The 24,473-nt window shown below is 32.8% G+C and overlaps 1 protein-coding gene across 3 annotated transcripts in view; it reads left to right on the top strand.

Moving 5' to 3' along the window:
- Nucleotides 1-24,473, top strand: part of SPATA1 (spermatogenesis associated 1) — a 42,411-nt gene that overhangs the window by 10,160 nt on the left and 7,778 nt on the right. For 2 of the 3 annotated variants that reach the window (XR_008550321.1, XM_037500927.2), the window contains exons 4-13: nt 3,275-3,392; nt 5,846-5,899; nt 5,994-6,225; nt 10,678-10,792; nt 11,789-11,849; nt 14,964-15,060; nt 15,721-15,846; nt 18,951-19,129; nt 20,534-20,632; nt 22,928-23,015. Coding sequence is in view for 2 of the 3 variants with exons in the window: in XM_037500927.2 (XP_037356824.1) it covers nt 3,275-3,392; nt 5,846-5,899; nt 5,994-6,225; nt 10,678-10,792; nt 11,789-11,849; nt 14,964-15,060; nt 15,721-15,846; nt 18,951-19,129; nt 20,534-20,632; nt 22,928-23,015 (1,169 nt within the window). In the remaining variant the exon portion in view is untranslated. Of the gene's footprint in view, nt 1-3,274; nt 3,393-5,845; nt 5,900-5,993; nt 6,285-10,677; nt 10,793-11,788; nt 11,850-14,963; nt 15,061-15,720; nt 15,847-18,950; nt 19,130-20,533; nt 20,633-22,927; nt 23,016-24,473 lie in introns of all 3 variants that reach the window. The other variant, XM_054691386.1, reaches the window with a different exon arrangement.

The raw sequence follows: 24,473 nt of genomic DNA, 5'->3' as shown, positions 1-24,473 counted from the left end.
CAAGACAAGGATGTCCACTCTTACCTCTGCTTTTCAATATAATACTGGAAGTCCTAGCCAGAGCAATAAGACAAGAGAAAGACATACAAGGAATCCAAATAGGAAAAGAAGAAGTTAAACTATCACTGTTTGCAGATGATATGATAATATACATAGAGAACCCCAAAAACTCCACAGAAAAACTAATTCAACTAATCAATCAGTTTAGTAAAGTGGCAGGATACAAAATCAACACACAAAAATCAGTAGCCTTCCTATGCACAAACAATAAATATGAAGAAGAAATTAAAAAAAACATCCCTTTTATTATTGAAACAAAAAAAATCAAATACTTGGGAATAAATCTAACAAAAGAGGTAAAGGACCTATACAAAGAAAACTATAAAACACTGTTAAAAGAAATAGAAGAAGACACAAAGAAGTGGAAAGACTTCCTCTACTCATGGATTGGAAGAATTAACATCATCAATGGCCATCCTACCAAAAGCAATATACAGATTCAATGCTATTACAATAAAAATTTAAATCACATTCTTCAAAGAAATAGCACAATTATTGATGAAATTCATATGGAATCACCAAAAACCCCAAATAGCCAAAGCTCTTCTGAAAAAACAAAGAAGGGAATGGAGGCATCACACTCCCAGACTTCAAACTATACTACAAAGCCATAATCATCAAAACTGCATGGTATTGGAACAAGAACAGACACACAGACCAATGGAATCGAATAGAAAATCCAGAAATAAACTCAACAGATTTATGGCCAACTAATATTTGACAAGGGAGCAAAGAATATGCACTGGAGCCAAGAAAGTTTGTTCAATAAATGGTGCTGGGAAAACTGTGTCGCTACATGCAAAAGAATGAAGCTAGACAACTACCTCACACCATGCACAAAAACCAACTCAATGGATTAAAGAACTAGACATAAGACCTGAAACCATAAAATACATAGAAGAAAATATAGGCGAAACACTACATGACATGCATCTTAAAGACATCTTTACAGACACATCACCCAAAGCAGTGATAGTGAAGGCAAAGATAAACAGCTTGGACTACATCAAATTAAAGAGCTTCTGCATAGCAAAAGAGACAATAACCAAAACAGAGAAACCCCACCGACTGGGAGAAAATTTTTGCACACAATACTAACGATAAAGGACTGATCACAAAAATCTACAAAATGCTGATGAGACTCAACAAAAACAGAAAATAATCCAGTCAAAAAATGGGCAGAAGAGCTAAAAAGAAACTTCTCTGAAGAAGAAATGCAAATGGCCAACAGGCATATGAAAAAATGTTCAACATCACTTGTAATCAGGGAAATGCAAATCAAAACTACCATGAGATACCATCTCACACCAGTGAAAATGGCACATATTAAAAAAACTAGCAACAACAAATGTTGTCGAGGTTGTGGAGAAAACTGAACTGCTGGTGGGAGTGCAAACTGGTCCAACCACTATGGAGAGCTGTGTGGAGATTTCTTGAACTACTAAACATAGAGCTTCCATATGATCCAGCAATTCCACTCCTGGTTATTTACCCAAATGACACAGAAACAGTAATCCAAAGAGCACCTGCACCCCTATGTTTATAGCAGCACTATTTACAATAGCTAAGCTATGAAAGCAACCCAAATGCCCAAAAATAGATGACTGGATTAAGAAGATGTGGTACATATACACCATGGAATATTACTCAGCAAACAAAAAAGATAAACACATGCAGTTTGCAGCAACATGGATGGAGCTGGAAGGGATCATGTTCAGCAGAATAAGCCAGAATGAAAAAGAAAAATATCGGATGGTCTCACTCATAGCAGGAATTTAGAAAACCTAAATAAGAGACCAGGAAAAAGACTAATCAATACAAAGTAAAAATCAAAATCAACAAGCAACTATAAACCAGAGACACACTACGGGGAGAGGGGCAGGGAAAGGAAGGACTAGAGTCAAAATAAGGGGGGGGGTGCAACTGTATGGGGAATATAACCAAAATGAAAATGCATACATTGTGCAGATGAAAAAAGATGTAAGAATTATATAAAATAAAATATTTAAATTAAATATGTAAAAAAAGTATTAATGTACATATATAAATGTATGTGTGTATATGTATGTTATGTATGTATTTTTTACATTGACTGAAATTTACATGGCATTTTGTCATTTATGTCTGTTGAGTATACTTCAGTCTTCCTAATCTTCCCCATCACTTTCTTTTTTTTCTTTTTTTCTTTTTTAAAGATTTATATATTTATGGATACAAGAGCTGGGGTACAGGCCAGAGGTGCAGGGAGGGGGTGGGGGGGTGAAAGGATTCACCAGAGACAGAGTTCCCCATCACTTTCTTTAAGCACTCTAATCTCCTTCTGTTCTGGAACACGTAAGACATGACGCTACCTCAGAACCCTTGTGCTGTTCCTTGTGTTTAGAACACTTTCTGACTTTACATGCTCACTCTCACCTCCTTTAGGTCTTTACTCAGCTATTACTTTTTTGTTTAGATCTTCTCAGATCATTGTATTTTAAATAGCAGTTACAGTGCCTTTCTCCCTTCCCCACTTCATTTTTTTCTGTAGCACTCAGCTCGGTGTCTTAGAAATTTTATTTTAGTCTTATTTTGTTCATTTTTCTCTCCCACCCCTAGACTATAAGGTCTTTATGGGCAGGAATTTGTGTCTTGTCTTGTTGATTACCTTATTCCTATCCCTTAGAACATCGCATATTGAGTCAGGTGCTCAGTAAATATTTGTTGATTGAACAAATTATATGTTTCCCACAAGGTCCTAGAAAGACAAGAAATCAGAACTATAGCATAAGTGATGGCTTTAAATTTTTAGAATTGAGGAATGAAGTATCCCTAATGAACAAAGATGTGGATTCTGACATTTGATCATTGAAGAACTATGACTAAGTTATTATTTAATAGATGTAACATATTAACATAACTAAGTTTGTTTAACATTACAGCTTGGAGGTGGTTGAGAAAAGAGAGCATTTTCCTTTTCAGTACAAAAAAAAAGACTTTTATAAACTGTTCATTTGCTTAATTTTCAAAGGCAAACTTCCAGTTATTTATTTTAAAAATATTTACTGAAGGCTTGCTTGCAAAGTGCCAGGTATTGTAGAAACAATATATTAAGCTATGTATGATACAATAAATTAAGCATTTCTATTTGAGGTAGTTGACTAAATTAGTGGATCTTCAGTATAGCAGACAACTATTTCGGTTTACATTATAAGGTAATGTTATGGTATTTCAGAGTATCTCCTCACCTTACTTTACAAGACCTGAGGACACGTCTTGGTGAGTTCCTTGGTGAAGATGCTCTTGCAGAAAAATTTTTATTTCTGAAATGCATTGGAAATAATCTGGCTGTGGTAAGTTTCATATATTTCCCCCTTTGATTAAAGAAAAGCATACTTTGATGTGGCTGATTAATATTGGGGTGAGGCTGGAGGTGCTGGGGTGAAAGAATTCACCAGATAGAAGATGGAGAACAGAAAAGGAGGATTTATTGAGATACCCTATAAGGGAGCAGGAAGTGAGGAGAGGTCTGCACTGGAAGGAGCATTTGAGATTGTTTTATACTCTATTTTCATGGGCTTTCTTACTTGGGGTCCAGTTTGCTCCAGTTATCTGCTGGGATGACTGGCCTTTGACACAGAATGTGTCCTGGCCCTGCTTCTGCATTCCTGGAGCTGGGCTGGTTTTTCTTGTCTTGGTGATCTTGTCTTACTGCCCAGTTCCCCTGGCAACCTTCCAAGCTTTTCTGCTGGGCAAGGAGTTGGGGCTTAGTTTTTAACCTTATTAAATGATACCTGACCTTATTAAATGATACCTGACACTTAACAAATTGTGTTACTTGTTTATCAACTCAGCTCCTTAACATGTTATGGGATTTAATCATAATGCAAACATCACTAAGCACACAAATCTTCAAGAAAAGATGAATCAGATTGGCATGTTACTGGACACTGAAATGGTGGGAGTATTTTTGCATGTCAGTGTCCTTGGGAAAAAGGAAAACAAATTTAAAATGTGCTCAGACAAGTAGTATGTATTTCTCAATTTAAATGTAGTGTTTTTTAACCAAGTACTTATGTCCTAGAGAAAAATACTTTGTTTTTGTTTTTTTAATTTTTATGTCCACAACTGGGCTTGCTTATGCTGTGAACTTGTTTCCAACTTATATATTTGGTATCAATTGAAGGCTTTTATTTGTAGTTTCTGTGATTTAATGGTAGGATTTCTAAGTAGAGAGAGTTCCTAGCTGAATTCTCAATTCAACAGCCTATCAGATGTCAAACTTTCTGGTTTTTCATATCTATGTAAGGTTTATTTCTTTAATTAAGATTTTCCGGGCCTCCCCGGTGGCGCAGCGGTTGAGCTCTGGGTTGCGAAGCTGCCCGCGGCCTTTGCGGCGCTGGTTCGGTCCCCGGCTGCTCCCCGGCCACTGGAGGAGGGTCCCGCATGGCGCGCAGACCTCTCCTGCAGCCCGCTGCACCCCTCAGCAGTGTACTTCGGTCCTTCTGCCTGCTACTTCGGTCCTTCTGCCTGCTCTGCTCCCCGCTCTGGCTCTGGTGAATTCTCTCACCCTCCCGCGCTTCTGACTGTACCCAGTGCATGTATAAACAAACAAATAAAAAAAAAAAAAAAAGATTTTCCATACTCAAACTCTTTAACAGGCATTATATTCTGTTCCACCCTACTTAATATAGTTTGTTATTATTAAGTACTTATATATGTGATTATTTGTTTAATATCTAATTGTGTGATTAGATTTAGCTCCTATGTGCAGGGACTTTATTTTATTGACCACTATGTTTATAACCAGTATTTAACAAAGTGCTTAGTACGTAGAGGCATTTAGATGCTTGTTAAAATAATTAAATGATGAATGATAATGGGAAAAGATAAACATTTTCTTCCAAAGTAATCCTACAGAGGAATTTGCAGCATGGAAATTTTAAAATCAATAGCTACATTTAAAGTTTTCATCATTAGAGTTCTCTTTAATATGCCAGAGTATTAACTTACTGATCTTTAAGTTAGTGTTTCTCAAATGGGAAGAAAATAAGCAATTTTCGTGTGTTTCTGTCCTTTTTTATGATGTATAAAATTACAAATTATCAACCATAGGATTCTATGGGTTGAATGTATGGGAAATAAAATTTACAAGGTTGATCTCTAGGGCCAGGTTACCTGATTTTTAGTCCCAATTTGAAGATTCTACTTATAACATTTTGAGCAAGTTACTTAACTTGTTTTTGCCTTTATCTCATGGTCTGTGATCACAGAGTATATACCTGGCTATCACATGAAATCGTGAGTTTTAACTGATTAATATACATAAAGCACTTAGAATACTAGCAGCTGCAGAGTGAGTCTGTGCAAGTGATAACTATAATTATTATTAAATTATATTAAAAAAATTTTAAAGATTTATTTATTTATACAACAACTGGAATACAGGCCAGAGGCGTGGGAGGGTGAGAGGATTCACCAGAGACAGAACGGGGAACAGAACAGGCAGACTGACTGAAATACACTGCTGAGGGGAGCAGCAGGCAAGACAAGAGAGGTCTGCTGCGCCATGTGGGGTTCTTGCCGGCCGGCAGGGATCGAACCCGCGCTGCAGAGGCTGCAGACAGCATCACAGTGTGGCACTCAATTGCTTTATATTTGAGTAGATAGAAATAGGATTATATTTTACATTTTCTAAAATCTAGTTTTAGTTACCAGCTTTTAGGTTTGATTTCAAAAGTGGAGGTGAAAATAATGAAAAATGTTACAAAAGCTTTACATTTTTTCCTCATTCATTTATTTTTAGGTGAAGACAAAGCAGGAATCAGAACTGAGACTCAAATCATTTGTTCCTCCATATGTATGTAATGTAACATTTTAAGCTTAAGATAATTTTTAAGTTACTTTTGTTTAAATTGCAAAATAATTTTTTTATTTTTTTCTATATGTTATAGGCTCTTCAACCAGAATTATATTTGCTTCCTATAATGGATCATTTAGGAAATATTTTTTCATCAGCAGCAGCAGATTCTTTAAATGGGCCACAGATCAATAATGGTGTTGCTGAGGCTAATGGAAAAATCCACATACCAGTTAGTGTAACTTTGTCAAAGGAAGAACCTGGAACAGATCCCAGCTTTTTAGAAAACGCTTTGAAAGAAATTCTTAACAAGAATCAGGAAGAAGGTGATTTCAGCTGGATTGGGAAAGACAAAGAGACTATTATAGTTCATTTTAGCAGTCAGGTCTGTGAGAAAATTCTGGGCAAATATAGTCTTACAAACCTTTTCTTCTAATAGTTTAAGAGGAAAGCTACAATTCAATTTGGGGATTTTAAAAAATTGTCTTTCCAGGTATAAGGAAAAAAATTAAAGGCCATGTTAAAATAAAAACCAAATCAAAATACTTACAGCACTTAAATAAACTGTACCACCTATACTTTTATAATAGCCTCAGATTAAGTTGAAGCTAAACGAAAAGAGAAAGGAAGTGATTACTGCATAAAACCTTGGTACTGTTATAAGTACAGAAGGATCTTATCCATGAAAGCAGTGCCAAACCAAAGCAAACAAGCTTTAATGTTGAGAGACATTTGTATTTCAATGATTTAAAAATTTTTATATGACTATACCTATCAATTTACTGATAATATGGTTCTTAAAAAGTGGTAAATCGTTAAAAGATCAAAATTAAACATAACTATACCAATACAGCTGGCACTGTGCTCTAAGAATTGATTGGAAAAAAAAGCTGAATTTTTTTTTTACCTTATTACATACCGGAAATAAACTGTGACAGAAAAGTAAATATACTAAACATTTATAAATGAAATGGAATCCTCTCCAAACTAATGACAAAATCCATTACAGTTGCAAAATACACTTGTTCTTAACAAGCTCCGTTTTTCCCCATCTTCAATTATAGCAATTCCTTTTTGACGTTTATATTGTACCCAGTAATATTCCACGTTTGACACTTTCTTTAATTTTAGGTGCATATAGTGTTTACTGCCCTCATGTGATTACTATTTCCAATGAGGCATACGGATTTTATTGCTTGATGCCAGTGAGAGTCTTTACATCCTCCTTTATTTAGGCATGTCTCTGCAATGTTAAATATTGCTTTCCTCTCATGCTATTATTTAAATGTTAGAGAAATGAAAACATCTGGGAAACAAAAATGCAGAATAGAATCCCCATATTCCTGAAAAGTGTAAGGTAAAGTGGTTAATTATGAAAGCAACTGCCCTACATAAATCTGTAAATAAAGTCACATATCATACCCTGGGCTGCTGAACAAATTGCTGGACAGTACTACTTGCACAAAACCTGAAAAAAGTCTAAAAAAAAGTAGGAGAATTAATTCTACTAATTTTGTACCAGTTTTAAATGGTATTAATTTCTTTGTGTCTTTCTAAAAAAAAATTGTATGTGGAAGGTCAGTGCATGCACACTTAAAAAAGTTCTAGGAACTTCAATAAATACAAAAAAGAAAAAGATTAACAGGGCCTCCCCGGTGGCGCAGCGGTTGAGCGCTGGGTTGTGAAGCTGCCCGCAGCCTCGGCGGCACCGGTTCGATCCCCGGCTGCTCCCCAGCCACCAGAGGAGGGTCCCACATGGCGCGCAGACCTCTCCTGCCGCCCGCTGCTCCCCTCAGCAGTGTACTTCGGTCCTTCTGCCTGCTCTGCTCCCCGCTCTGGCTCTGGTGAGTTCTCTCACCCTCCCGCGCTTCTGACTGTACCCAGTGCATGTATAAACAAAACAAACAAACAAATAAATAAATAAATAAAACATGCCTCTATTTGAAAAAAAAAAAAAAAAAAAGAAAAAGATTAACAATAATTCCACCTTCCAGATATACCTTCTGATATATTCTTCTACTTATTTCATATAACAAGTATTTTTATTTTTTAAAAATGGAGATATAAAATTCTTTTAAAGACTCTATGTTAGATCCTTTATATCAGTAAATACAGATCTTCATCACTGTAGAATTCCTCTGCAGTATCATTTACTTATCCAATACCATATTAAAGTTTTTGTTATGAATAGTACTGGGAATGTTTTTCTCAATATAAAACCTCATGCACTTATCTGGCTATGTTTTAGAAGTTTAATGAATGTTTCTAAAATAGTTTTTTTTTTTTTTAATTCTTTTGCGAAAGAATATTCCAGCATTTCATGTCTGTCTCTGGTCACATCCTTTTCATTCCCCAGTAGATGTAACTGCTTCTTTGATATTTTGAGATGGTTGTTTTCTTGCTTTTCTTTATAAGTTTACAACCCAGATGTGTTTTCCTAAATAGTTTAGTTTTGTCTATATTGAATTTTATTTAGATGGAATCATATTGAAGATATTTATCTTGTACTTGTTTCTTTTATTCAATGTTGTGATTGTAAGATTCAATCATGGTACATATATTTCATTTCTTTTCATTGTATAATATTCCATTATATGATTACATAATAATTTACTTACCTATTCTGTAGATGAATATTTGGTTTGTTTCTTGTTAGGAATTATCACAAATGTGATATTAGACACATTCTTATATATGACTACTAAATGTACATGTGCAAGATTTCAAAAGAGTATATCTAGGATTGACATTACATGCACATGTTTAGCTTTACTAAATTACATTCATGTGTTTTCCAAAGTGATTATATCCAGCAATAATGTCTGAAAATTCCTATTGGACTATATGATGCCATTTTCCTGGGCATTTTCTATCTTCTTGTTTCTTTGCTTGATATTCTGGTCAATATCTTCAGAAATTTCCGCTGGAAAGATTTCTTCCAGATCTAACTTGCTGATTTTCTCTTTAGCTATATCTATTCTTCTGTTAAATCCCTACACTAAAATTTTAATTATAAATATTTTTTTCCTAAAGATTCTCTGTGGTTGAACTTTTTCCCATATGTTTAATGATCATTTGTATTTGCCTTCATTCATGTGTTTTGCCTATTTTGTTCTTTCTTTTAAAATACTGATTTGTTTTGTATACGTACATATTTTTTCTAGCATATGTGTATGAGTGTGTATGTATAATTCATTGTAGGCTTTAGTTGTGTTTTCTCTATTTGTTCTCTTTATAATTCTTGTGCTGAAAGGAATTCTTAAATTTTGTCAGCATGCTCCTAACAACTACAGGAAAGGACTGTTGATGTCTTTACTTATCTATCAGGCTTTGATTTATATATTTTGAGGCTCTGTTATTAAATGCATGCACATCTAGATATATTAAGATGTTTTTATCAACCTCTATATTATTATGTCATTTTCTAGGCTATATATTACATAACTTCAGTTTATTAAAAATTTGAGTGCATATGGTCAGTCACCTTTTGTTGGTATCTCCTAAAGTTAATGTTCTACAAGTTTAACATTTTACTAACAGTGAACATTAGAATTGTTAAAAAGATATAATGGAATCAAATTTAAGATATTTTATGTGCCACTCCTTTCTGTATAATGCAAGACCACATGCACAGGTGAATCAAAGAACAAAAGAACAGTGAAGAAAGTGGGGTGGCACATGTATTCATTATTAAATACTTTAAGCCACTCCCATTTTCAGAAATATTTTTGTTGAAGTTTTGTTATCACCCCTCTGAGAATCAGAAATGTCAGTTTGACATATTATTTCCAAATATTGGTATATACCTTTAATTTGAAGTTTATATTAACCCTCATTATTACCATTCCTTTCTGCTGGAAAAAACCTCGTTTAACATTTCCTTTAATGAAGATCTGCTGAGAGTTAATTCACTCAGCTTTTGCTGTTTGAAATGTCTTTTTTTTTTATTGTAACACTGTTTTACAACATCTATATCATTTAGAAGTATAGGATCAACCCCTTTGGGTGTATATTGCCACACGCACCTACCAGTAAGATACCCATAGTTCTCCACAATAGAACATTATGCTGTCTCCCCACATTACTCTCCCTGCCCCCCCCATCCTGCTTCTGGCATCTCACGTCTACAATCAGATTGCTAAGATACGTTATTAGTTTGGTTTTATCTGACCCTTTCTTTTGTATATCTGTATTCCACATATAAGTGATACCATCCAGTATTTGTCTTTCTCCTTCTGACTTTTTTCACTTGGCATAATTCCCTCCGTTTGCCTTTGTGTTGTTGCAAATGGCAAGAGTTGTATCTTTCCTTTTTCATGGCTGAGTAGTATTCCATTATGTATCTATATATACTAGGTCTTCTGTATTTATACCCGCATTTCCCAGAAAAGGTTTTTCAGAATACTACTTTAAAAGATGCTTTCAGCAAAAACTTTCTGAAGACAATTTATGTAAAACCTCAGTTGCCTCCTCTTGCATATTCATATTGTACATAAAAACAGAAATCCTGAAGTAGAGGGGATAGAGAGATGTTGTTTCCCTTTTAAGGTTGCTTAATCCAGTTTTTCCCAAACTAAATTCACTAAAGAATTCTCCTTGCACATAACCTAACGTCTCTTGAAATTCACTTTGGAAATTGTTGTGTTATATCACGTATAATAAAGTTCGTAAAGATTCTGAAACAGAGGGCAAGATTATATTGTATACATATAAAAGAAAATTTTTATTCTAATATTTTCTTAACCTTATAAACTTTATTTGTCATGGATAATCATCAGCATCAGCTGGGGGAAAAACCACTCCAAAAAATCAGACTACAAAAAATCAAGAAGGAAATTCTGAATTGCCAGGATCTTCAGGAGATTCAAACAATAATCATTTTAGCAAAAAAAGGTAATTAATAATAATGTTGAATCCACATTCCTTAATCTAAACTGTAAGAAAAAGAGTGAGATAACCAGAGTACTATTCTAAGGAATTCTGATTAGAACAAAACTATGAGTGAAAGTAGTGATATTTTTCATAAAATTACCTTGATTCTGATCTCTACTATTATGTATCAACATTCCTCTCCAGTATAAGGGATATTTTCTTGCTTAAATTTATTTCTCTTGGATTTTTTTGTCATCATGGGTGACTTAGTGACAAAAGGAATGTGACAAAATGTGGCAAAAAGAATTGCCTTTCTTAGAATTAATTGTTCTATCTCTTAGATTCTTGGTTGTGTGTAAACTAGTCAGTGTGTTTGAGTTTCACATTGATATTACTTCTTTCAAAATCATAGTACTTAGACAACAGGTTGGCAAACACTCTTAAAATTAAGACAGGGGATTTTATAAGTAGCTAAAAATCAAGTCTAACAAAATATGCTTATAAAATTTCCAGTTATTGCTATAGACATTGGACTGTGTTTTAAATTTAACTATATAGTGTAATGAAATGTTAGTATATTACTCATACTAAATGTAGCTTACATTGATCATTGAGTTTGAAAGACAATGCAATGGTAGTGGGTTGTCATTTTAAAAATCTTAATGTTATATGTGAAATATAAATAACCAAAGCAAACAAACTGGCAAAACACAAGACTTAGACTGTGAAAAATATGGTGGTTACCAGAGTGTAAGGCAAAGTCAGGGAGGGAGGGAAAGTTGAGAAGAATGGGTAGAGGGGTCAATTTGATAGTATGATGGTACTGAAACTTTGGGGCAGGTGAGTGAAGCATATACACACATCAAGGTATGAAGCTGTACCCCCAAAATTACATCATAATGATATTTTTAATGTTATATTTGTATTTGCAGAATATCAAATAAAATATATAAGATATGAAAAATGATTCATAGAATCATTTTTAATATGACTTTCGAATCTGTCATTCCCTTTAAGTTATTATCTTTGGAAAAATGAAGATGATAGAGTTAATGTAATTAGAAGAGAGGAAAATCAGGTATGATTAAAAATTTTTTAATGTGGTATTGCAATGTAGTATTTACATAAAAATTAAGATGAAATTGCAGATTAAAATATCTAAGTTTTTTAACTAATGGGTGAGAGATAAGCCAAAAAAAATTCAGGAGTTTGCTAATTCTGTGAAATTTCTGGGAGTGCCATGATCTGGAACATTTAAGGTACCCCTTTAAAGTGAAATTCAAGTGTTTGTATCTTGCTTCAGTTACCACTGAAGTGAGTCACCTGATGAACTTCTTTGGAATTTGGAGAGTGATGAGAGATTTTCAGGACTTGGATGTGATGCTCCAGTCTTTTTTTAATCAATCAATCTAAAAAGACATAATTTTAAATGATGAACCCAAATTAAAAAAAAAAACTAAGAAAATAAATTTGCATTATTTTAAGACAAAAATAAAAATCTTCCAACTTTGAGTGATTCCCATGCCAGCCTCTGTTAATAATTGTTCTGTGGTTGCTAGGGTTTGATAAAGCATGATATCTTCACACGTTAAAATTTTTTTGTTAGTCTAGTGGATGCTTATGATACTTTACTGTGGTTTGAATTTTAATTTCTCTGATTACCCATAAAGTTGACTGTTTTTATTGAGGTATTTTTTAAAAGTATTTCTACTGGTTTGTCTGCCATATATTTTAGATTCTGTGCTATGCTTCTAAGGGTATCCCTCTCACCTGTTGTAGTCTCAGATAAATAACTACAATATGTTCATCACTAACTGCCAGCTCTTTGCAAAAGATTTTTAAACTTAGGGCATCCTCTGGTGGTGCAGGAGGTTGGATGCAGCCCTGTGTAGCTGTCCACAGCCTCTGCAGTGCATGTTCGATCCCAGCCAGCTGTCGAGAATCCCCCATGGCATGGCAGACCTCTCCTGTCTCGTCCGCTGCTCCCCTCAGCAGTGTATTTCAGTCAGTCTGCCTGTTCTGTTTCCTGCTCTGTCCCTGGTGAATCCTCTCACCCTCCCGCGCCTCTGGCCTGTACCCCAATTCTTGTATGCATGAATAAATAAATCTTAAAATAATAAATAAATAGATCTGATTCATTGTTTCGTTTTTCTTTTTCAGGGAACTCAATTAGTCTTAGGTTAGATCTTTACCTTTTGTATCTGTCACTTTCTCTGTGATCTGTTTTTACTATTTGTTTCACTTTCTTTGATCCTTTTGTTTCTATTCTTCATTATTCTCACTGTATTTTGCTCATGTCTATTACTTCTTAGACATCTGCTAATTTTTTCTTTTCTGAGAACATTTAAAAATTTTTCTTTCTTTTGTTTGGCTTTTATTTCACATCTTCCTGTTCTTTTCCATTTTTATTCTGAGTTTAAAATTTTCTGACTGTGGTGTTTGTTCATATCTGCAAATGCCTGTTTATTTATATTTGCTCTATGTCGGGAGTATTAAGTTTTTCTCTGCTTTGTGATTAGCTGTTTTTCTTTTGGTTTTAGTTCTCAATTTTTAGTTGTTTTTTTTTTTTAAACAACTATGTGGATTGTAAATTATTCTGTAGATGTTGCTCATGCTTGTATTGGATTTTCTGTATCAGTAACAACAGGCAGTATTATAGCAGAAGAGGGAGAGGTGTTTTGGGTTACTTAATCTGTTTCTTAGATCTGGAGCACCCTCTCCTGCTGCTGTAGTGAAATTCAGTTATTTATTTATTTTTGCATAAATGAAGTCTTTTGGAAGGGAAGAGGTATATATTATTTAGGTTCTTCTTTACTAAATTCAGCAATGCATTTTTTATCTTAGCCATTTTTTTCTTTTTTCTCTTACTACCTAGTCCCTAAAGAACATTTCTCACTTTCACAGCATTTTCCTCTCTCCAGAAGCAATTTCTTCCCATGATTGCTGCCTCTGTCCTTATTGTCAGGACCTTCTCTTTCCAGACTAAACCATGGTTGATATTTAAATCTGTGTGTTGTACTCTCTAATGCATGGTTCACATCTGACTGTTCAAATGTGGGCTGCTGAGTATACATACTGCTGGCCTAGAGTATTTATTTCTCCCACTTACATGTAAATTGAACTATATGTAAATTAAAGGATTCTGTGTCCTAGGTATGCCATGGACAATATATGGGTTATTTTATTTTCTTTTGTAAGAGTTTGGAGATATGTGTGGAGAGATTCCAGTTTAGGTGAGTACCGTTGTCCTTTTGGAAACTGATGTTAAAAGTTAAGAAAAAAATAAACTATTGAAAGAATAATTAAACAAAAATAGAGTAAGGGGGTCTCCCTGGTGGTGCAGGGGTTATGTCTCAGCGCTATCACCCTATTGCCACTATGATCTGAGTTAGATCCCTGGCCAGGGAGCTAACCCACATGGCACAGCAGACCTCTCCTGTCTTGCCCGCTGCTCCCCTCAGCAGTATATTTCAGTAGATCTACCTGTTCTGCTCCCCACTCTGTCTCTGGTGAATCCTCTTAGCCCCTACCCTGCACCTCTCGCGTAGATACCAGTTCTTGTATGAATAAATAAACAAAAATAAATCTTTGAAAAAAATAGGAGTAAGGGCTTAATGAAGATGAAAGTAGAAACTAATAAATTACACAAGTGAAAAACCTAACAGAATTAAATGCAGTTTAAAATCTATAAAGTGATAGTATAATCCATCAATGTGGTTTATCAGAAAAAGAAGCAGCACAGAAATTAGGGAAGATGAAGTTGACATATAGGCAAAGATACAGAGGACATAAAATATGAGAATAGAGTATATGCTAAAATTTGAAAATGTGATGGAATTTACAGTTTTTTAAAGCAAACAAATTATCCAAATTAATAACCATTTAAAAACTTAGAAGTTATAACAAATAGCTAAGATCAGAAGTCTTGGAAGAAAAGCATGTCAGAAAGGAAAAATTAACTCTATTATTTTACTGTTAAGTTTGAAGCACCTGTATATAATGTTCAAGTAATAGTAGGATGGAGAAGCTGGAGCATGTGAGAAAGACTAGAGGTATTAATACAGATTTGGGAGTTCATCACCATATATGTAAAAAAAAAATACATTGTTATTATCCATTGCCAAGTGCTTATAGATGGTTGAAAAATAATGTCACTCTACCAGATCTTACTGATTTTAGTGTTTGCTCACAGATGGTTAAAAAAGAGTACATCCCCCTACCAAGTCTTGATTTTTCTTCACTGCCTCATCAGCCAGGAATAAATGATATCTCTTTATTACAGATTGAAAGTAAGTATGATGGCACTGTAAATACAGATATTCTGGGAGGTCAATTTAAAGAATATTAATAGGTAGTTATTGTTTAATGGTGAAGAGTTTCAATTTGGGAAGATAAAAAGGGTCAGAACTTTTTTTAGAAGGGTGGTAGTTATGGTTGCACAACATGTGATTGTGCATGCCAGCGTACTATACCTTTCAAAATAGTGAACTTTATGTATACTTTACCCATAAAAAAGTTATCTGAAAGCATATGAATTTTGTGTTGATTACCACATGTTTAGACACTAATAATATTTCTGCTTAAAAAAAGCACTAAAGTATGTATTTTCCATGTCAGATTTAAATACTATAACTTTGGGCCCAAGATAAATTTACCAAAATAATTAAGCTAAGAAGTATAACTACTTGAGCTTTATGTAAATACAGAAGAGACATACCGTTTTCTTTATATAGATATAAATTTCCATATGTTTCACTCTTAGAAACTGAAATAATTCCTCAGTATTTTCCATAGTGGCAAATGGTTATTCTATAGCAATAAAAATAGAGTTTTGTGTAAAATTTATTCTTTCTGTGTTACATACTCTTAAGTTTTATAGTCCACATTTTAGTATGTGAACCATTTTTTAGCTTTCAGACGTTGATAAATGTGAGCTGTAATTTTTTTAGGAGAGAAGATGACTGAACAAATGAAACAAGTAAAAAAAGAAAGAAGATGCCTGGAAAGAATTAGAGAAGAGCTACTAAACAAAATTGAAAAGCTATTTCAACAAAGCAAATTAAAACGATGTCATGGTAAAGTTTACTGCATATCTTTTTTCACTATAAAGGAAACTTAAGTCTTATAAAAATTATGGTTTTGGAATAAATAGTAAAATTATAATTAATATTTACTGTTTTATAGTTACTGTCTAGATTATACTATTGATATAAGTTCAATACAGAAAACATGAAATCATGTTCAACTTTATTTATACAATAAGCACAGCATACTTTAGTCTTTTTTAAACTGAAATTTATTTTTATAACAAATTAATTTACTTGTTCATTCATTTTCCCATTCATTTGTTTAAAAAAGTATTTATTAGGTGTCTGCTGAATTTAGCCATTGTTCTATGGGCTGAAAAGGCAGTAATAGGCGGACACAAACTTGTCTCTGCCTTTAAAGCTTATAATCTAGTGGGAAAATGATAAATTAAGCATACATCGTGATGAATGGTCTGGTAGAGGAATTACCATACTCCCATAGTTTGTGCATTGGGGTACAGAGAAGAACACTGAATTGAAAGGAATAAGTCAAGACAGACTTCTAGGGAAAGTATTGGATACAGTAGAAACTAAAGTGTGCCTCTCTTGGCTACAGGACTTTTCCTTCTTTTCTTCCTGTCTACTTCTTTCCCTGTCCTCTCATTCTATCCACTTCTTCCCAGTTCACCTGGCCGTTTCCAACCAATCATTCAGTTTCAGTTTAGATATTATTTATTCTACAGTCTTTTTTAATTCCTTGGTCTCCGCTAGGTGCTTAAATTTTTTGATATGTTTATCTCTGTTTTGCCAAACTGAATAAATGAATGAATGAATGAGAGAAATTAGGAAAAATGGGTTGTTTCATTGCAATAGAATTAGAAACAGTGTTGGTGGAACTGGTAGAAATGAAAAAAAAAAAAATGAGCCAGAGTAGAGAAAGTATCGGATAATGGTTTGAGAGATGAAATGCTTTGAGAAGCCTGCAAGGATTAAGGGTAAAAGGTGTGTATGGAAGTAAATAGTTTTAGTATTCTCAATATACAGCAAAGTCATTGTTTTAGCACTAGAACTGACTGGAGGTTATAGACGATATTATGAGATATTTCTGAAGGTTCTACCTCATTATAGTAAAGTGTTATTCTGAAAGTGGTGGCAATGACTCAGCCTTATTATACTGTTTAAAAGAACAATTTTATCTCAAAAATTTGAACAATAGTCTAGAATCACAGAATCAGGATTCAGGATACCAGATCAATTTTTCACTTAGGTAAGTTATTTCTCCTCTTTGAGTCCTGCTCTTCTGATTATAAAATAATCATCATCAATCACTTTCTATTTCTTTTTTATGTTTTTTAGTGAAGTAACATTGCATTATAATAGTATATAAACTTCAGTGTGTATCATTATAGCTCAATAGTCATTTTCTATTTCAACAGGAATGTTTCAAGATAAAAAGCATGTATAAACCATAAAATATTTATTGAGCCTATTGCCTACTATGTGCTTCAATTTCCAGCATTGTTTTAAATGCTGAGGATGTAGCCCTAAGGACAGATTTGGCCTGCTCTTAAGAAGTTTGCTTCTAATGGGAGAAATAGACAATAAACAAATAAGGCAATATCAGCTACTGATTAGAACTGAGAAGTCCATTACAAAGCTCAGTAAAGAGTGGTGGGGCTGGAGAGATGCTTTGGTGAGGATTTTCAAGGAAGATAACTTTGAAAAGATATTAAGACTTGATTAATAAGGAGATAGGCATGTAAGAAGATGGGGGGTGCGGAAGGGGGGAACAGACTGAACTAAAGGAACAATAAATGGTTTAGAGACAGGAATTAACCTGTGGTATTGTGGACCTGAAGTAAGGACAGTGTGGCTGGAGCATGTAAATAAAGAGGAATGTAGATCAGCAAAGAATAGGCAATTCGAGGTGTTTCATTTTATTCTAAGTAAGATGGAAAGCCATTGGAGGATTTTTAAGCTAACTATTTACATGAATTTAAAAATATTTTTAGAAAGATCAGAATAAACCTTTAGAGGGACAAGAATGGAAATACAGAGACCAGTAAGTAAAAAAAAAAAAAATGCAGCTTTTTTGATAGAAGATGATAGTGGTTTGACAAGAGATGTATCACTGGGATGTGCCAGATTCTGGAAGTATTTTGGCAGTAGTAACTGTAGAACTTCTGAGGTATTGAATATAGGGCATGAGGAAAATAAGTAAATAAAATCCCGAGGTAAAGTTCTATATATCAATACTTATGTAATTATAATCAAATCACTTTACATATAGAATTTTTAATTTGAGGTTTTCATTTCTATAATCATCTAAAAGAAAAACAGAATTAGAGAAATAGAGTAAGTGTATTCTGATATACTACCATGCAGTTTGTGTTTCTAAGTTTGTATTTAGAAAACTCATCAGTGTCAAAGTGATTACTAACAGTGTTTAATTTCTAATTTCTCAATCAAGGGTCCCAGGTTTAATAAATTCTGTCCTGTAGAAATTTGGGGTGTATTTGGAGTAATTTTGATAAATGATGAATCAGAATTGGCTGATTATACAAAAGAAGTCATTTTGGGGAATGAAAAGATAAAGAAAAATGTGAAAAAATATATCATACTTTTTTCATAGTCATATAATAATGAATTCAAATCAGATTCTGGGAAAAAGTAAGCAAAATAAAAAATATAAATATTTCATGTAGGTAATTTTTTTGAAATTTATTTAGTTGTGCATACAAGAACTGGGGTGCAGGCCAGTGGTATGGGCTGTAACACCAGAGACAAGAGTGGGTAGCAGAGGTTGATCTACTGAAATATATTGCTCTCATGCCACAGTGGCTGGTGATAGCTTGACAGCACCAAGACTTTAACCCTTGCACCCCTGGGAAGGCCCTTGTGTAGGTAATTTTTTTAATAAAGTTTTTTCAGAAATAATTACGAGCTAAAGGAGAACATGGTTCCTATACTTATCACAATTATATTTGTAGGCAAGTCTTTTATTATCCAGTAAACATTTCTCTTGGCTCTAATTTCTTCAGAATACAAAGGAGAAAGAGGAGAGAAAAAGAAAGGTTTAAATTAACTCTAGGTCCCTTTCCAGGTTGAAAGTTTAATCATTTAGTAAGACTCAAACTTTGCTTTGCTTGTAGGCTTTGGTGGTTGGAAGAAAAAGTACCTTGAAACAAAAAAAATCACAGCATCATTAGATGAATCTTTAAAAAAACTTCAAGAAGATTTGGAACTTTACTATAAAAAATTGCTCATGCAACTTGAAGCCAGGGAAATCAGGATGAGACCCAAGAATCTGGCAAACATCACAGACTCTAAGGTACTACTAAATGTGTTCCCTTTCTGTTAGAGAAGTTCTATTGAAAATACGTGCTTTGTAATTGTTAATGTTATTATATTTAGGAGATTTGGGTTACAGGTAATGAAACTTTGACTTAAAGTGGTTTAACTTTATAGAAATTCACGTAATGGATGCTGAGGAGATAGAATCAGCAGCTTAACGATGTTCTTCAGAGTGTAGGTGCTACTGATATTCCTCTGTTATTTCTTTCTTGGCTTTATTGTAAGGCTGCTTTTCCTCCTGGTAGCAAGAGTTGCCAGTGGCTTTATTTTCTGGTGGGGTATCAACTAGGTTTACCCCCGAAATAGTAATGGGCACCAGACAATACTATGTGCTAACTGTTTTTAGACTAATTAGGATCTACCTCTGTATCTGAGGGTAGGGTCACATTGTTTGATTTTATGGGAAAGAGATGAAATATGGCAGTAAACTAACATTGTTCATTTGCTACATTCCTTTTTTCTCTCTTTTAGTTGTTGGTTAGTAACGCACATGAGTGCTAGAGGTATTAATGTTTAAAAGAAATTATGATGTTAAACTTCCATCAGTTCCTTTTTTTTCTTGAGATAGTCATGAATGTTGATAGATCAGAGACATGAAGCTTATTTCTAAATGAATAATTCCACCATATAATTAAACAATAAGGACAATTTCAGAGGTCAATTATCAGTTTAACATCTGTTGGTTGATCCCACTTTTACAAAAAGATTTTGTTCATGACTGAGCATGAATTTGACTTTAGACATGATGAAATATTGAAAGTTTACTACTGTTTTCCAGTTTTACTGAGATATAATTAACATCTAACATCATTTTAGTTTGCCGTTATACAACATAATGATTTTATTTGTTTCTATTGTGAAATAATTACCACAATAAGTGATAATCACCTCACCTCTCATCACTACAAAATTTTTTCCTTGTGAGACGTTTTAAGATCTACATCCTCGCCAACATTCAAATATATAAAATAGTATTAACTTATGTATTAACTATATATAGTATTAACTATAAGTACCATGTTGTATAGTATATCCCCAGAATTTATATTTCTTGTAACTAGAATTTTATACCATATGACCCATTTCCCCTGTCCCCTACCCCCGCCTCTGGTTATTCTATTTCTGTGAGTAAAAGTTCACCATTTTAGATAAATTTAATACAGAATGCAAATAGACTCAAGTTATGGTTTGTCCATATTAGTGGATATGTAAATGGTAATTAGTAATCTACTCCAGAGCAATGTGTTTATGTTATGGAATAGGTTATAGTCATGATTTGTTCTCTTGATATTATCACTTCGCAGTTCATTTTCAAGGTAGTTAAAAATAAAAATGTATAGATGTTATTCTACATAAAGATATCTTTATATTTCCCACACAGAATTATCTTATAATCCAGATCACTGAGTTACAACATGTAATTGACCAACTTAAGAGAAAACTGGATACTGACAAAATGAAACTCATAATAGAAGCTAAGGTAGTTTTCATTTCTTCTAATCAGATTATAATATTTATCATGAACTAAAATATTTTGGCCTCTTAACTTCAATTGTTAATTTCATAGCGATAGTAAGAATGGACCGTCTTAAAATTGTTTCCTTAACAACAAAGAGGATGAGTGGAAAAAAACAGCAAGAATAACAACTAAATCATATGAAAGATGCATGTTATAACAAGGTCAAAGTAAAACTTCATAAAATTTCACTAAGGATTAAAGGAAAAGGGCACGGGGAATCAGTATAAATAAAATCTTTATACTGATTCCCCATGCCCTTTCTTGGGTAATTATCACATTCTCTCTGGAGATACACACATATGTACATATACACACATATATACATGTACATATGTATACACACATTAACACATGTATTTTTTTTTATAACTTACTGGTCTTTTACTAGATGTTTTCTTCAGAGCAGACTACACCTTAGTTAACTTAGTTTTTCCCATAGAACCATCAGTATAGTAAGGATAGAAGGCATACTTATTTGATAAGAATTATATATAATTATTTTATCATAAGATAACTGAAATATAGATATCTTAACCCTTTTGTTGAACAGGATACAGAAAAGGATTATATATTTTCACACAAATATCCACACAGGGCAGGAAAACAAGAATGATAATTACATGAATGCGCTCAGTTTACTTCTTTATCAGAAATAGCTTTAGGACTTAGGATTTGATTCCTTTCTGGAATCAGCATAATTCCAACAGAATCCAATAGAACTTTCTGTGATAATGGAAATGTTCCATTCCTTCACTGTCTATATGATATCTACTACCCACATAAGGATATTGAACACTGGAAATGTGGCTTGTTGTGTGACTGAGGAAGTAAATTTTAATTTTTATTAATTTTAGTTAAGTTAAAGTTACATGTGCAAGTAGCTCCTGTATTAGTACTGCAGTTCTAGATTCTTTTCACTAGCACTGTTCTTATTTCACTAGTACCTTGGTTGAGCATTGAGAAATTTAAAACTTAAAATATAAAAAGAAAAGGGCAAATCATGAGTTACTGAACATTCATATACAGTGTGTACTCACGAAATTATTCAGAGAATGAAAACTCTGTGTATTCAAACATGTAGAAAGCCAGTAATAAAATATAGTAATAAAATATAGAAAGCCAGTAATAAAAATAAAAAAATAAGTCATAGCTTTCATCTATGACTGACTCAATGCTCTTTTCTTTTGGAAAGCATGTACATTAGATTGTACCATTTTGTATAATTTAACATAAATATCACTTCTGAATGGTTTGAACTCAAGTTAAAATTACTGGTACAAAAAAAGGAAAGACATAAAAGAACTAAAACTAGATTACAAACAAAGGGTGGGGGGTCCTACATTTAACCATAGTGCCTACTTGGCATATAATAAACATAGGTATTTATTATTGACTTCTGAATGATTTACCAAAACTACCTTTAAGATTCAGAACTAAGTGGTAGAAAACCTACTCTGAGTCTATTGGAGCAATATTCAAGATAGTATAGTATAAATAATACTTCTCAAAGCTTAATGTAATAACACCTTAGCAGAACCTAACTTAGGACTGTGGTGAAGTTTGAGAATCTTCAATCCTAATAAGTTCTTAGATGATGCTAAGGCTATGGTTCACAGGCAATACGTTAAATAGCAAGTGCTCTGGTACCAGATAGTTTTGAGTTTGAATTCTGACTGAGTCACTTAATAGGTTTATACTTTGAGCAAGTTACTTGATTTCTAGATATCTCAGTTTCCTCAGTTGTAAAACAGGCATAAATAATAGTAACTACTATTATAATTTTTGAAAGCATCAAAGGGGCTAATACACTTAGAAGAGTGCTTGCTACAGAATAAACATTATTATTTCTTTTTTAAAACATTATTATTTCTTAAGTATGCAGTTTCTAAGGCCTAAAAATTAACACTTTTGTTATTTATTTTGTTATTGTTTTCTTTATATACACAGATAACAATAGATTTTGAAACTTGAGCAAGAAATAAAATTCTTTCCCTAGTTTTTTAGAACAGTTTAATTTTATTATGCCTATATACTAATATATAAAATTATTTGATGGCCTATAGAGCAGTAAACAGGTTTATTTAATAGAACTATGACTGATGCAACACTGATGTAGTAATCCAGTAGGACTGAATATTGAAGGCAAGTGAAAGAAGACAGTTAAAGCAGTTACAGAAATCTGTATTTGCATGATAATTATATAATTTTAGAAGGGTAAGATGAAAGTTCCTTTTTGAAAGATAATTCTTTTTATAGATGAGAAAACAAGCAGTTACAGATGTACGCACATTGAAATCTTCATTGGCACAGAAGAAAATAGATATACCTGTACAGCCCCAATTAGGTATGTTAATTTAAAATGTTTATTTGTCAAAAATTTAAATATTTATTTGAACAGATTAACTATTATTCTCCTTGGCAATGTTTTACATGTAATAAGTTTCATATATTTTCACTTTTCATGTAGATATTACAAGTTGTTTCAGGAAATATTAGACATAAAAAACAAAATAGTGCTTATTGGCTATAGTTTAAGGTTTTATTCCATTACCTGTTATTTCACAGCACTATATTTTATAATTTTTTATTAAAAAGTCAACAATAATAGCTAATATGACTATAAAATTTAATTATAAGGAAAATCCACATATTTTAATAAATATGAATACATTTACAAGTAAATAGATGATTTAATTTGTTTATTGTATTTTAGTTAAAAGCAATAGGGAAATATAAAAGCACACAGGTACTAATCTTGCATCCAGAACTAGGACAAAGATTAATATCTAAGTATTTAAATTTTAAAGATTTATTTAGAAATACAAAGACAATAGTAATTCAGCAAATACTACGGGGAACTGGTTGGTTTTAATCTCCCATACATAATTTTGCAAGTAGGAAATGAAGTATTATCATACTTCTCATACATTATCATAGATGACTGAACCATCATTGAATTTGAAGGGCAGGAAATGTGCAAGGAAAACAGGATTTATGTATATCCATAGTTTGAGGATTACAATTTTTAATCCAAGTATTTATAGAAAGTCATATAAGTATAGACAATGTTCTTAATTACCTCGAGAAAGCAAATAGAGACCTCTGCATATTTAGAAAAGTTCTTTGCACAATATTTCTCTTTTAGAAAGAGAAACTAGTTGAGAAACCAAGAAATTTAACCATGACAAGAAAATAAGCTCAGAAATAAATGTTAGATGTCCAAAAGAGAAGTAATATTAATAACTGGAAGGATAAATGACCATTAATAGTATCAAAATTAACACCAAATTTTTCCTATTGCAAAATTTCAGATGTAACCTCTAAAATTTAGTTGAAAAATAAGTAGCTCTGACCTACTAATATAAATATTACTAAATTATCTAATTATCTTCTTGTATCCTGTATTTTAATCCTTTGTATTCTTTTCTTCCCTCTGGATGCTTATGTGAATTTAATTCAAGTGCCTCTGAAAACATGATTACTATATAAAGTCAAGAAGCAAAAAACTTACTTGCATTAGTTGATAAACCTAGAGAAAAGACACTAAATTGCAGATTTTAAATATATATTTATTGAAATAAAAATTTATTGCAATAAAAAAGTGCAGAGCAAACTGCTTCTCAAAACCCATGTTTCAAAATAATCTATTCTAAGCAAGCAATTTTCTCTCAAATTATACATATTTTAAACATTAGCACTAATTTATAAGTATATATTTTAATATCATGGGGGGAAATTTAACATAATAAAATTCTGAAAGCAATTGCGCCTAATGATGGTATTAAGATATAGAAGAATATTT

The sequence above is a fragment of the Talpa occidentalis genome, unplaced genomic scaffold (assembly GCF_014898055.3).
Source record: "Talpa occidentalis isolate TD23 unplaced genomic scaffold, MPIMG_talOcc4v2.1 talOcc4.9, whole genome shotgun sequence".
In the NCBI taxonomy this organism is placed as follows: domain Eukaryota; kingdom Metazoa; phylum Chordata; class Mammalia; order Eulipotyphla; family Talpidae; genus Talpa; species Talpa occidentalis.
The sequence above is the reverse complement of the archived record's forward strand: the minus strand, read 5'-3'. Positions and strand labels throughout refer to the sequence as shown.